Source organism: Thermobia domestica, chromosome 8 (assembly GCF_964235325.1).
Source record: "Thermobia domestica chromosome 8, izTheDome1.hap1.1, whole genome shotgun sequence".
NCBI lineage: Eukaryota > Metazoa > Arthropoda > Insecta > Zygentoma > Lepismatidae > Thermobia > Thermobia domestica.
The window spans coordinates 149,643,129-149,657,908 of record NC_137461.1 but is presented as its reverse complement, the minus strand read 5'-3'; the positions used below and the strand labels follow the sequence as shown (position 1 = coordinate 149,657,908).

At 35.3% G+C, this 14,780-nt stretch overlaps 1 protein-coding gene across 2 annotated transcripts in view; it reads right to left on the bottom strand.

The window, feature by feature from the left end:
• LOC145693275 (clavesin-1-like) overlaps positions 1 to 14,780 on the bottom strand; it is a 126,717-nt gene that overhangs the window by 65,372 nt on the left and 46,565 nt on the right. For both annotated transcript variants that reach the window (XM_081769120.1, XM_081769119.1), the window contains exon 2: positions 3,098 to 3,242. In XM_081769120.1, the coding sequence (XP_081625246.1) occupies positions 3,098 to 3,230 (133 nt within the window). In that variant the 5' untranslated portion in view covers positions 3,231 to 3,242. The remainder of the gene's footprint in view (positions 1 to 3,097; positions 3,243 to 14,780) is intronic.

Below are 14,780 nucleotides of genomic sequence, written 5' to 3'. Positions count from 1 at the left end.
GGAAAACGTGGATAATCCTCAAGATAGCCTAAAAAGAACATAAATCAACACGAAAATTCTGAGTATTTTTCTTTATTATTTATAGCAGAGACCTACATACTTACTACATGTACAATCTTAATTTATAAACAGTTTCACGTACTTACATTTTAGTTTACTTTTCAGAAAACAATCCGTCAATTCCGTTTTGTATTTTGCTGCTAAAACACTCTTTCTTTATTTGTGCTTGAAGTATTTTAAAATATTAATTAAATTAAACAACATCCCTATCTTAAACAACATATCTATCCCTAGTCTTTTCTTTAATTACCGTAATTTATAGTTGCAAGGTAAGAAGAAAGATGGAAAGGAAGACTAGTGATAATCAGAAAAGCGGATAATCCAGAGTTTATTATATATCAGAGCTTTCAAGAGCAATCATAATTCATTACCAAGTGAGCCATTTTTTAAAAAATGAGAAACAGGAAACAAAAACCAGCGTAACGTTGTCTTTACTTCAAGAAAGGAAGGTTCTGTTTCAATGTCGAATATACCAGTAAACGTTTAGTGATAAATATTCTCACTCTCGAAAGCCCAATCTTTTCTTCTGGGTGTATTTTATGTCCTCAATAATACAAACCAAATTCACTGCAATAAGAGGAAAGTTCATATGGATCTATGGCGAAAAGTACATAGTTTCAAAGCTAGAGCTATCCAAAATCGTGAAAAAGTCGAATTTCAACAGGTCCTATTTAGAGTTCCAGAAACTGTAGATGGTGGTTCTTAGCAGCGTAAGGGAAGCCACGCATACACAATCCAAAAGTGCATATTTCGTCAATTTTCAATAGGTTTACAGGGCATTTCCTACAGGGTGTAATTCTCGCATATGCGCTCAATAGAGTTTCCAGATATACTCTGATCTCAAGGAGGGTCCAAAGTAGGCAGGAGGTAAGCCTTGACAACAATGGACATCCAGTGCTTCGGAGGGAAGTCGGAAGTGTTAGTAACCGGCAGCTTTATGTTTTTTTTTTTTTTTTTTTTTGGAATAACGTGTGATGCGATGTATTCCGTCACGGTATATTTCAAGTTTTCTTCACTTATTAGTGTGAAAGAAAACATTGCAGCATGCGTTCTCCCAAATACGAGAGACCGTACTGCTGACGATCCTTAACACTTCCCACATCGCGCTAAAGGATCCCATGTTCACTACTATCAAAGCTTATCATTTGCTTACTTTGAACCAATCATAAAGTGAGAGCATATCTCAAAATTCGGTTGATGGCATGTCTGGGAATTTTACCCTGTATGGAATACTCTGTACACCCATTGAATATTAATGAAATATGCCTTTTTAGATTCGGTATGCGTGACGTCCTTTACGCTGATAAGGACCACCATCCACAGTTTCTCGAAATAGGGCCTCTTGAAATTTGGCGTTTTTGCGATTTTGGACAGCTCTAGCTTTGAAACTATGTTTTTCCCCACAAATCCATATGAACTTTTTATCTTATTTTGATGTAAGGAGTCACGTCTTAAAGTTCGTCGGTATAGTTCATTAACGCTCTCTCTCTCTCTCTCTCTCTCTCTATATATATATATATATATATATATATATATATATATATATATATATATGGAGAGAGAGAGAGAGAACTCATAAAATTAAAAGCATATAATCAAATTTGATATTTAATTTATTTCGTTATGCTCAACATTAACTGAGAGGAAGTATACATATAAGTACTAACCAAGATTTATAAGTTCGTACTTAACCAAGTAGAGAATGCTCAAATACAATTATAATATAGGTAGCAAGTTCGAACATCCTTTTTGCACAATAGAATCATAAATTTAATGTGTACATTCAACATTAAAATTTAATGAGCATCAATAACAATTTACTAGAAACTGAAATTATTTTATATACCATAACTCTATTTTTATTTTCTATTCTATTTTATCTTTTTTTTGTCAAAAGAATATAAGTGCACCTATTTATTACTTATGATGTATAATTACTTATAACCAAACATATTACAACGGTACGTTGTATATTTATATATTGTTATTACTTGTAACGATCATTGGGTCGTAAAGTATTTTATATATGTACTAGATTGGTTGTGTCGACGAAGAAGAAGAAAAAGAAATATATGTTAATTCTAATTGTAATATCGAGATGGAAAGATATTCATATGTTTATATATATATATATATATATATATATATATATATATATATATATATATATATATATATATATATATATATATATATATATATAATAGGATTTTGGATTGGAGGTTGTCAGGACAACCATAAATAAATAGAGCTATGCAGATTTAGTGAGTAGACATATTGAAAAATAAGTTTGTAAACGTGATGTATACTTCTCAGTTTTGATTATTAAAATAAGTGTAAAAACAGATATATAAAGGCATTTTAATGGCTCAATACTAAGAACAAAGAACCAGTGATTCGTTGTAATATCCTAAGAAAGTATAGTTAGCTATCAAATTTAAAATATTTTTGTCGTAAGTAAGAAAAAATAACTTAGGCATATTCCTTGGCTTTTCACACTAACGATATTAATCCCTATCTGAATGAACTGCGATATTACTGAAATTAAGACAATAGCGACTTTGAATAAGAGTTTGAATACTTAAATCACATTTTGCTACTCACAAATTACTGAATTAAATTCTCTCTAACCTGTCAAAAGAAATATCTAGCATTTTTCTAGAGACCCTGACGTTATGGATACATGTAAAATAACACTAAATATTTTTTCATCTTGTTTTCAGATTCGTAGTTTTCGAACAAATGGTAGTCGTCACACAATAATAGTCGTGAAATTTGACCTTATAAAATATTTCTGTCATTATCCTATGCAAAGAATGTCAGGTTTGTAGCAATTTGTTATATTTCTATATTTATTTGATTAACTAACTAACTAATTAACTCTAGGGCCTATGGAACCCGGGAGTTCAATGCCGCGTTCACAAAGGCTCTCCACTGACTTTTATCCTTAGCCTACTGGATCCAGTTTCTACTTTGTATTCCTATTTTAAAAAATATAACAAACACACAGAAAAATTTCCGTAATATATCTACTCACCCAGAATCAATTTTCTTACAATAGCAATACTTCTCTGCATCACTTCATCGTTTTCTCCTATGAAGTCTTTGGCCTTTGTTCGCCATTCTGGTTCCCTAACTTGTGTTGGAACAACAGCCATATTGTTGTCCATCTCTTACGGTGCCTAGGATGAGGAAAATAGTCTTAAGAGTAATATAATATTAGAATAAACTTCATGTTTTAATATTAAGGAGTTCTTTTTCTGCAGGATCTCAGTCCACCAGAAGTCAAGTCACCATCTGTCGAGGAATATCAGATAACCATGTGAGACAACCAGTTTGAAAAGCCATACAGTTTATCTTTAATTTCCTTAATTACAATTTTGCTACTATAGCATATCTCTTTCTCATTCTTTAGATTCTAGTTCTCCCTTAATATCTTTCAAATTTGTAACAACATTGGCAACACTGATCCTGCTCTCAGGGTCGTATTTAACATTTTTGCCGCCCTGGGCAATCGAAATGAAGGTCGTCCTCAAATATCAATAAATTCGAGACAGTGAATGTAAAATTTGAGACAGTGAAGTGAATAATCCATATTTAAATGGAAGCGGTGAAAATAAAATAACTTCAATAAAATAATATATAGATTTCAGTTTTAGTTAATAAAATTATGGTTAATTTGATTTTTTAATTGGTCGACAAAATTTGGTGTCCGAACTATGCGTAACTCTACCTGCACTACAGAATTAATAGCCCTATCTAGCTACGTTAAGATAGGGAGGCTAAAAACTGCCATTGGGAAGAACACTCACAAACCATATCACGACACACAAGAGTTAATTTAAATAAAGCATACTTCTTTTCTAGATTATCACTATAGAGTATCGTTCAGTGGCGGTTTCTCTTAATGTCTGCATGTTTGTATAAACCTCTTTAATATATTTACATTTTTTATTCCTGCTAAATCACTTTTCGTTTTATTGTCAACATCATCTTTTCTTAAACAAGTGCGTTTGAAACGGGACTGCCTAGTAGCTTTCTGCTTGGGAGTTTGACAAACTCCCCAGCTGGGCCTCTGCGGGGGTTGCAAGGCGCGGGGATGCGAGGATTCTTACAGTGCCACATAAGGATCTATATGTATGCAGATCTTTTGCAAGCAAGTCTACCAACAGAAACAACTTTTCCAAAACAAAACACATTGGAACTGGAAATTCTCCCTCGTCTTTCCCCTGCAATATTGGTTGACACGGTTCTCGCCTGAAGGGGAATGGTCCACTCCTCCAACTCGGAAAAAAAATCAACTTCAGCCTTGCCTAAATACGATATTGCCAAGTGGTCATACCTATTGGTTCTGTCAATCAAGTAAGGTCAAGGCAGCTATAGAGACAGTAAAGGTGACCCCGTGAAGAGTGAAAACAGATTGAGGGTGTCAATATTTAATACACTCGTGTTCGAATGAATAGAAATTTGGCAGCATAGAGAGAATGCTTTCCTCGTCATATGTGTATGGGTGAATGACAGAGTTGGAGAGCAGTTTTTAGAAAAATAGCTTTAATGGGAAAGGGGTGAGCTTTTAAAGGTACTGCAAGCCTTGTCCTCAAATTGACTGACCAATGTTCTCGCAAAGGGAATGTAGGGGAACATACGGGACGAAACCCTTGTCTTTATTCACTTTTCTCTTCGGCCTACTATCACCCACACCATTGGCTGCTTAAATAGGGGCTAGCATCCCTTTTACTAAAAGGTCTTTGAGGGAAAATATTTCAATGGTTTCTTTTAGCGCAAAATAAATCAGACCGGAAAAAATAATGTATTTCGAGTTGGACGGGAGTATGTTCACGATCAAATTGTCGAATCTGTTCGTACTTTGTAGTGTTGTGTGTTTGTGTGATGTGCCGCCGGTCTTTATTGTTCATTGGAATACAGTTACTGTAATTACATAATTACGTGTCTGTCCCTAATATACTTGAATTGACAATGAATTCTGTAACGTCTCTGTTGAATGAGCCGTTTGCAAAAAGAACTTTAGAAGCAAAGCAAACATTACTTGTGAAAAACATCGGAGGGCCGATTCCGGCTCTCAATATAATGTAAGTAATGAGAAGTCAGCAACGAACATATACCACGAAGTTTAATCTGAACTTGTGCGAACAGCAGAAGTGGTTATGTTGTTTTCCGTGTTTGTTGTTTGGGTCGGGGAAAGATGCATGGAGTAAGAAAGGTGTTGCACAACAAAATTTAAAATAAAAAGGAAATTCGTCAGCTCATATTAAACACGTTAATCTCACTGTGTTGGGAAATCTTAATATTGATGCTCAACTAGATGCTGGTTATAGGTGATCTACTGAGAATCACAATCAAAAAGTGACTCAAAACAGGTACGCGCTCAATATAATCATCAATTGCATTTGGTTTTGTGGCGCCTTCGAACTTACTTTATGAGGACACGATGAAACAGACTCTTCTTCAAATCCAGGAGTATTTAGCGGATTAATTAATTTCAGTGCTGAACTTGACAGCGTTCTCAAGGGTCGTTTAGAAAATTCAACAATTTTTAAGGGTATGTCAAAAATCATACAAAATGAGCTTTTCCATTGCATACTAGAAGTATAGCATGAAGAAATCGATATTATTGTTTATACTATTATTATTATTATTTATATTGTTAATAATATTTATTATTATTTATAATGATATTAATAATAATGAAAAACGAGGTCATATATTATGAATCACCTAAAATTCAAGGCACGGCCGGCACTGGTGTACTTATTATAAAAGAAGATATCAGACTGTAAATAACGTTAATTTCTAATAGTAATTAATAGAGGTAATAGATGTGGTTACCTGATGCCAATACATGACACTATCGTGCAGTTAATTTGCAGATTCCAAACTATTCTTACTGCACAGTCAGCTCAAGGCAAGAGTGGAATAACTATTAATTGTTTGATTATTTTTTTATATAGTAAGATAATGAGTCTGTCTGCCCTCTTCATTTCTCGTCCTTATCACTTTACTCCCAGATGCATACTTCTCGGGATACTATTATGTTTACTTAGAGCTGTCTAATCGCAGCTTCAACACCGAAGACGTCTTCTGATGATAATTCATTCTCTGAAGACATCATAGAAACTATTAAAGAACTTCTCCAACTTCTGAAGGATTTAAACCTGACCAACATAGTACACACGTTACACATCTACATGCCAAAGTTGAAAGTCGCCCCACATCTGCTCGGCAAATTCACGATTCTCACGGATTTCGTCTCTAAACTATTACCAAGTAGCGAAGAAAACTTTTCAGCACTTTAACACTCCAGCACTTCAGCACTTCATTATTTGTAATAAGATGCATTTTTCTTGTTTTAGTTTGTATTATTCTGTATTTTTGTACTTGTAATTTACCAGCATATTGAACCCAATGAAACACATCAATAAATAAAAAGATCCTGGTACCCATATCCAAATGAAACAACTACAAATAAATGAATACTCTTGGCCCAAGAGAAGGCGTTATCTTCTGCGGCCCGCGTTATCTTCAGATGGGAATGAAATTGCACTTTCTTTTTTTTTTTAAAAAAAAAAAAAAGCACGCAATATAGCAGCTAGCAAGCATGGCTTTGGTGCACTTGGCTTCGGGTTCCCAGTGGAAGAATATTGAGCAAATTACGATGATTTGGATTTACCTTAAACTACGGGTCCACGTCTCATACACGTCCAGGGTGTCCATAATAGCTAAGTATTATATAATGTTTCTGAAATATACCAGAATGATTGCTATATTTGGCCAAGTGGCACTAGTAACATTCAAAAAGAGCAACATTTGGCAGTATAATGCTTGTAATGAACCAGAATAGATGAAGAGTTTGTGTTCTCGTTTAGTAATCAAGGATTCGGACCAAATATTTCACAAATTTCAAGGCCGTCCGTCTTGAATGGCCAACTCAGCGTTTTGTTGTCTCTCCCGGAAAACGTTGGAATGCACGTATATTCTGACCCATTGCTCTCAAAGCATTTTTTCTCAGCTTCTGTTCCAGATATTTTCACTATAATATACTGTCCCAGAGTTCTAAAATACCATAAATCAACTAATATATGATGTTTGGTTAGCGGACTTGCGAGAGACTATGATTTGATTCCCGGCGGGAACACAGACACCCCCCCACATATATATATATATACAGGGGTCGGAAAAAATAAAAAAAACTTCATACAGGACACGTAAGTTTGGCCCTCCACTGTACAACACGTGTTGCGGTTGCCGATCGTTTTTTGTTTTCAATGTGTCATATGGACCCTCCTCTTCCGTCAGCAGTAACCAGTTTACCTGTGAGTGTCGTGGTGTGAAGTGAAATGGGTGACCTTACAGACTCTCAAAGAGGCATGATCGTTGGTGCCCGTCTGGTTGGAGCTTCAGTGGCAACAGTGACGAACATTGTGGGGGGTATCGAAAGGCACTGTGTCCAGTGCCACGAGGACATACATAATTCATGGGCAAACGACGTCTGCAAAGTACAACAGTGGTCGAAAGACAATCTTGTCAGATAGGGACCGGAGGGCATTAAAACGGATTGTAGCAGCTAAAAAGAAGATCACTACAATGAAAATTACGTCTGAACTCAATTCCGGTCTACAGAACCCGGTTTCATCGAAATGAAAATTCATGGCAGAGCCGCTATCGCAAAAACCCCTGGTAAGAGCAGTAAATGCGAAGAGGCGTATCCGCTGGTGCAAGGACCACAAGGCGTGGACTCATGAGCAGTGGAACACGAAATGTGGTCCGATGAATCGACCTTCACCTTGTTTCCAACAACTGGTCGTGTTTACGTATGGAGAACACCGTCGCAGGCCTATGATACAGACTGTCTACTCCCAACTGTAAAGCATGGGGATGGTTCTGTTACAGTATGGACAGTGATATCGTGGTTTTCTGCAGGTCCCATCATAGCCCTGCATGGGATGATGAATGCTAAGGTGTATAAGGCCATTTTGGGGGACCAAAGGTCGAAATTTTGTTCCCTGATGGTGGTGGCATCTACCAAGGAGATTTGGCACCCTTCCGTACTGCAAAAACGTTGAAATCATGGTTTGAGGTGCATAACCAGGAGCTGTCACACCTCCCTGGGTCCCACAATCACCAGATATGAACATCATCGAGCCATTGTGGTCTGAGTTAGAAAGGCGTGTTCGGTCTCATTACCCTCCACCAGCATCCCTTAAGGAACTGGAGCATGTTTTGGAGGAACAATGATACAAAATTCCACACACCACAATTCAGGAGTTGTATACGTCCATTCTACGTCGAATCCAAGCTGTTTTGGACGTAAAAGGAGGCCCCACACCATACTAGGTATGATTTTCATACTTTTGCAAACGTTTTAGATTTTTTGTCTGACCCTTATATATATATATATATATATATATATATATATATATATATATATATATATATATATGGGGTGAACTTGAAAGATACGAACAAACTCCCTGAGGTGATTCGTGACATTAAATGAAGACAAAAAATCCTTTTGCGAATTCCGGGTCGTGTAAAAGTTACAGGGTTGCCAACACCAGTAGCGGCTCGTAGTCTGTACAAGCACCGGTTGCAATGTTGCAATATCAAAGGTATGTAGGTACGCGCAAGTGTTCCCCTCCCCCAGCATTCTTGAGTCCTATCCAAGAAATATTCAGGAAATATGAAGAGGAAAGTCTTTTAAGCTCTAATTGTATATTATTGATTAAATTATTTCTCGAATATTAATTTAATATATAAGCTATTTCCTTTTTTTCAAACAACCACTATCAATGTACGTTTATACACTATTTATATACAAAACCTCTACACTCATGTTATTGGACACGAGATAAATCGAATATATAGTATGTGCTGTAAGCCATGAATGATGGCGTTAATCCGAAAAGAAGAAAAAAAGCAAGAAAATTGCATGCACGCAGTTAAACAAAATTATTTAATTATATAAACTATGCATTATTTTAGGATGGAAGATCTTTCTTCGATCTTTCGGGCTTCAAATTTTTCTATGACTTTATTGAAATCTGAAATGCTGCTCGCCAAATATTTTCCGCTTTATTTTCTTTGGGGTCCAGAAACACCTCTCTCCTCCGACAATACGCATTTTGTTAGCATTTCTTTGTATAAATATACGGAACAAAAAGTCAATTTTCAGGAACCACGTATTTTTTTTTGTCTGTAAAGAAGCATGAAATCTAAGATGTTTTCCTTTGAAAATTAAAAAAAAAAAATAGTTTAACATTCCAGCAAATTAGGCTAAAGAAGACAGATGAGTATTGGAAGTGAATGATTTTATATTAATTTATGCTCTCCGCCGGAAATCGAACACGGAATCATGTGCACGAAGGACACAGAGCTAGGAATTAGACCCGTAGTAAGACATTTTCTTCTTGGAGACTCGATTGACCCCCCTTCCCCCCCAGAATAGGATTTTTTTAAAAAATAAATCTTATCCCAAGAATTTTCACCTTTGTATTATAAATGTTAAATAAAATCTATTGACTTCGAACGACCGCCCCCCAAACTTTCAGCCTGGATCCGTCCCTGCTACCACCAGACTTATATTTGTTCTTTGCGAGTTTATGTTTTGTGAATAACTTCTTTCTTCCACGCGTCTGTATCTTCCTCACCCTATCAACTGAGTCAAGCGCTGCTAAGCGGAGGAATTCGTAACTATTACAGAAGCTGACCAGTTGCGGAAAAAATGCAACCGTAAGGGACCAATACGGGAAGATAGGAGCGTTGCAAGAATAAATCCACTTCCCCATGTTAAGAGATAGGAGCTCGCTGCCATATGCTCAATGTTACTGCTTCCAGTGGCAACGTTCGCTGCCACTGGAAAGGTAAATCTCTCTCTTTCTTTTCGTTTTTTAATTGACTTTTTTCAGAAATGCATCAATACTGTTTTGCGCTCAAGAGCAAAGGTTTATTTTTTACTGATACACTACTTTAACACTTAAAAATATTTTTAGTATTTAAAAAAATATCCGGTTGCACAACCATGCAACATATAGTACCAGCCGCCACTGGCCAACACCGAATCGAAAATCGAATCTTGCCAATTGCAACGGAACAGAAAGATGTGCATATACTTCGAGAGGTCATTCGTGACATTAAAAGAAGATAAGATGTCCTCTTGCGCATTGCCGAATATCGCGTCGTGTACGAGTGAGACAGGGGTGCCGACTTGCAATCGAAACTCCAATGGTGATAATTGGAATGGAACTGAATAATGTGAACATACTCCTGGAGGTCATTCGTGACATCAAAAGAATACAATAAGACCTCTTGCATGTTGTCGAATTCCGTGTTGTGTAAGAGTTAAAGAATTACTAACTTGGAATTGAAAATCCAATTGTGAAAACTAGAACGGAACAGAAAAATGTACAAATACTTCGGGAGATGATTCGTAACATCGAAAGAAGACAAAATGTTCTATTGCATTTTCTCGAGTTCCGTGACGTACACGAGTGACATGGGTACCATCTTTGAATTGAAAATAAATTGTGGCACTTGCAACGGAACAGAAAGATGTGCACATATCTCAAAAGATGATTCGTAACATCAAAAGAACTGAAAAAGTTCTTTTGGATGTTGTCGAATTCCACACCACATACAAATGAAAGGGATGCCAACTTAGAATTGAAAATCGAGTACTGACAATGGGAACGGGATAGAGAGATGTACACATACTTCGGGAAGTGAATGTGCAAACCTTTCAGGTTCACTGTAGCAACGTCGCAGATTAACTTGGAACCATTAGCATTACTCTACGAATACAACAAGCAGTTGAATTGACTGCTACACTAATAACTGATGCTAGTGACAATGAATACCGACCTTAGCTGTCATCTCGAAAGAATGTACATAACTATTTGATAGATCTAATCTATGGTTCTTTATAACGACGTTGCCATATAGTACAATTTAAGACTCCAAACGAGGGCTCGAAAGGTATACATACATACATATATATATGTATGTATGTATATATATATGTGTGTATATATACATACATACATATATACAATGTATATATATATATATATATATATATATATATATATATATATATATATTATCTTCAGGTGAAAAAACACATGAAACTCCAAAGAGATAAAAGACCAAAATACATTAAAATAGTGCTGAGGTTTCTACTGATATCATTTGTTTTTCAGAGTTGTCCACAACCTACGTAGATACTATTTGAATACCAGAAAGATGAATTGCCGCCCTTCTTGTTAGCCTTATTACATATATTCATTATTTACATACTATTCACATTACTGGCATCTTCGAATCTGTACTGTGACAAGATGGAAAATGTGTTCAAGTGGAAACGAAATAGATTAATCTCTTATTCAACTATTTGCAATTTAGTCACTCTTGGAAATATCTTTTGAACAAATTTGCTTTCAATTTTTTCTCAGTTCTTTTTGTTTAAAATATATAGTGAAGATCAGGCCTTATTTGAGTATGATAAGAGAAAAATCTATTTTTGTGAAAGCTAGCGCAGCAGGCGATTTACCTTACGACATCAGATTATTGACAACTTATCACAGTACAATACAGTATATCAAAGAATTAAAGTCCTACTATAAAACCGATAGTCAGAAATAATATTAATGTGAAAATGGCAGAAACCGAATCTTGCAAAACCATGAAACCATTTGGGACTTTGAAGGGGCTATTTGAGTTTGTACTGTATTGTGGTTCCGTTTCACTTTATTAAAAATAAAAAAAAAAATGTGTATCTTGATCTCATATTTCTAACTATATGAAATTACCTGAAAATAATTATTTTAGAGAAGGGTATCTTATTGAAATATAAAGTTTTAAGCAATAGTAAGATAAAAAAAATCGTATTACGAAAGTTATGAACCAAAAGAGTTTAACAGTTGTTAAAGATATACTCCCTTCACAAGCACTTGCAACACACAAGTACTTTTCTCCAAAAGCTTCTACACATATCTCATAATATCATTGTTTATATGCCTGGCAATGAATCCAATGATATTTTTGACAGATTCCCCAGAGATAGCCTTAGGTGTTAATTGTCAGTTCACATGACATATTTCTCGGATTCGTTGACATCTTAACATTCGTCTGGGCTGTTGTTGGTTGACAAAATTCGTCTACATTTTTTTTTCTTATGGATTATCTTTGTCTTGGAGACAGTCTTGTTACTGTTTCCAATATAATGTGAAATATTTAAAAACAAAAAATTCCTTTACAATCCATATCTTTCGTTTTACGTGAAAATTTCACATTGATATTAAAATGTTTCTTAGGTTTTTGGTGACAAATTTTCATTAGTTCTAAAAGTCATTAGTCCAATGTTTGTAATTCAGGGAACTTATGCAGTGACAAAAATAAAATTTCAATAACATTCTTCTACTAAAATTCAATTAACTTGAATAGCCCCACTATTTGCTTTTGCGAATAAGCAAGCAGATGTGACGAACAAAGTCGTCGAAATGGCGTTAAAAGCACAGAAATACTCTGTCTTACACGCATACAAACATTTCAGTAATTATATGCACTTTGGCGCAAAATTTGTTGTAGACATAAAATTATATCAGTCCAAGAAAACAGGGATTGCAAATAACCTTCCTAAGAAGATATTCACATTCTCGGCAACTGTTAAATAAATTGAGAATAATATAAACACCAAACTTTTACATGAATAACAAAACTGAACGAGATTTATGTTGCTACTGCCCTCAGTAGGGCCTAAATGCGTAGTGAATGTGTTTCTTATTTTCATGTAAATAGTCTTGGTTTCCTGTATATTTACAAAAAATCTTCTCCAGTTCTACTATTTCATTTGATGCATATCAATAAGATTCACTTCTATACATCTTTATAGAAGTGAATATTATTGATATCTTTTTATCAATATTGCTTGATATCAATATTGATATCAAGCAAATCTTTATTCATACAAATGGAATTCACTTCTACTCTTAATATCGTTTTCGGCTAAACATGCAGTAAGGCAAATGTCTATAATTTACAATTTTTATATTACATGACTGTAGGGTTGTTAAAATTTTTTGAGACAAAAATGGAAGATTTTCGATTTTTGGACAGGAAAGACAGAAGATATGTGATTTCCCGCCAGAAGAAAGAGAGGGAAACGACCTGGGACCTATATGTGAGGTACGAGCCCAGCATTTGCCTGATGTGAATGAGGAAAACCCAAGAAGATCTCACTCCAGATCGCTGGGTTGAAAAACCTTTAACACTTTTTTGACCAAGTGTCCTCACCGGGAATTGAACCCGAGAACGATCGCACCATAAACGAGAGCGCTAGAGACTATGTTAGCTCAAGGCCGCCTTTTATACGTTCATAAAATCCTTGCAGGACATATGAAATTCACGACCACTTGAAGTTCTGGTCTTATTAGTTCAGAGTAACTTCTGTTCCTGACATCAATATATCACGATCAATAGAAACTGCGGACATGATCGAGACTGTCTTGACAGACGAAACCTAAGATAAAACAAAATTCTTCTTAAACATAAATGGGGTGGCACTTAGTTAGGAGAAAAAACTGTAGTCTGTCGCATTTTGTCTCTGAATATTTAGTTACATCGTTTGCAATAGCGTCACTTCAGATTTGCCAGGGTGTTTGCCAGATTGTGCACCGACATAAGTTTCACATATTTTTAGTAGTTTAGTATGATGCAATTTATTAAAAAAAAAAAAAGAAAAGAAAAGAAAAGAAAAGCGTTTCTCAAACTCAGAGAGGCAACTGCAGTCCTTACCCCTCCCAAATTCCGTTCTCCATCGTTGAGTTGCATAGTTAACAATATGCGAGACGTTACTTCGTCTAATTAAAAAAAAGTATTTATTTCGGACTAAGTAATAAGATGGTTATATTTTTTAATTTATGGAAAAAACGGAAGAAATCGTTTTACGAGGAAATTAAAAGTATCTAACGTATAACGAACCAGGAAAAAAACGTAAAAATTACGGAAAAAGCTAAGTTTCTGTTTTAATAAAGTTTCTGTTTTAGTATTTTTCTTTTAGTATTTCTCTCCCTTTTTCTTTACCCAATCACTCAGTACTAATTTACTACTACTAGATAATGTGCTCCATAATTAATGACCTTTTATTTAGATAATTTATAGCTCCCGTTTTAATATACACATATTCAGTTACAAAGTCCAGTTCATTAATCTTGAGGTCTAAAAAGTGCACGTAATCGCAAGAAAGAAATGGAATCGTTTAATATATGTAACTCTCACACACTGGCGGCATAGGTCGCAACCCTGTTGCAATTATGGCATTAACGGATGTTTCCTCTCTATATAGGATGTTTCAAAACAACATCGACAGTGATTTCTGACACTAACAGTAAGAAAAGACAAAAAGTATAGACCAACCTGACTGCAGAAATGCTTCCTTTCGGTACTATGGCGAGTCGAACATTTGTAAGAAAATGCAAGAACAGCAATAACTCGAGAACAAAATCTTGAATGGAAATCTCGTAGAAGATAATATGCATTACTTTTAGTCGTATATTACATTAATTCATAATTGGGTGTGGTGCAGAGCAGTGGCGGATCTAACCCGGAGTCGGGGGCCTAGGCCCCCAGTTCTTACGTGGCAGAAATAATTTAAGCTATTATTTATATATTTTTGAAAGTTTGTAGTAAACTCATGATATACATATCGT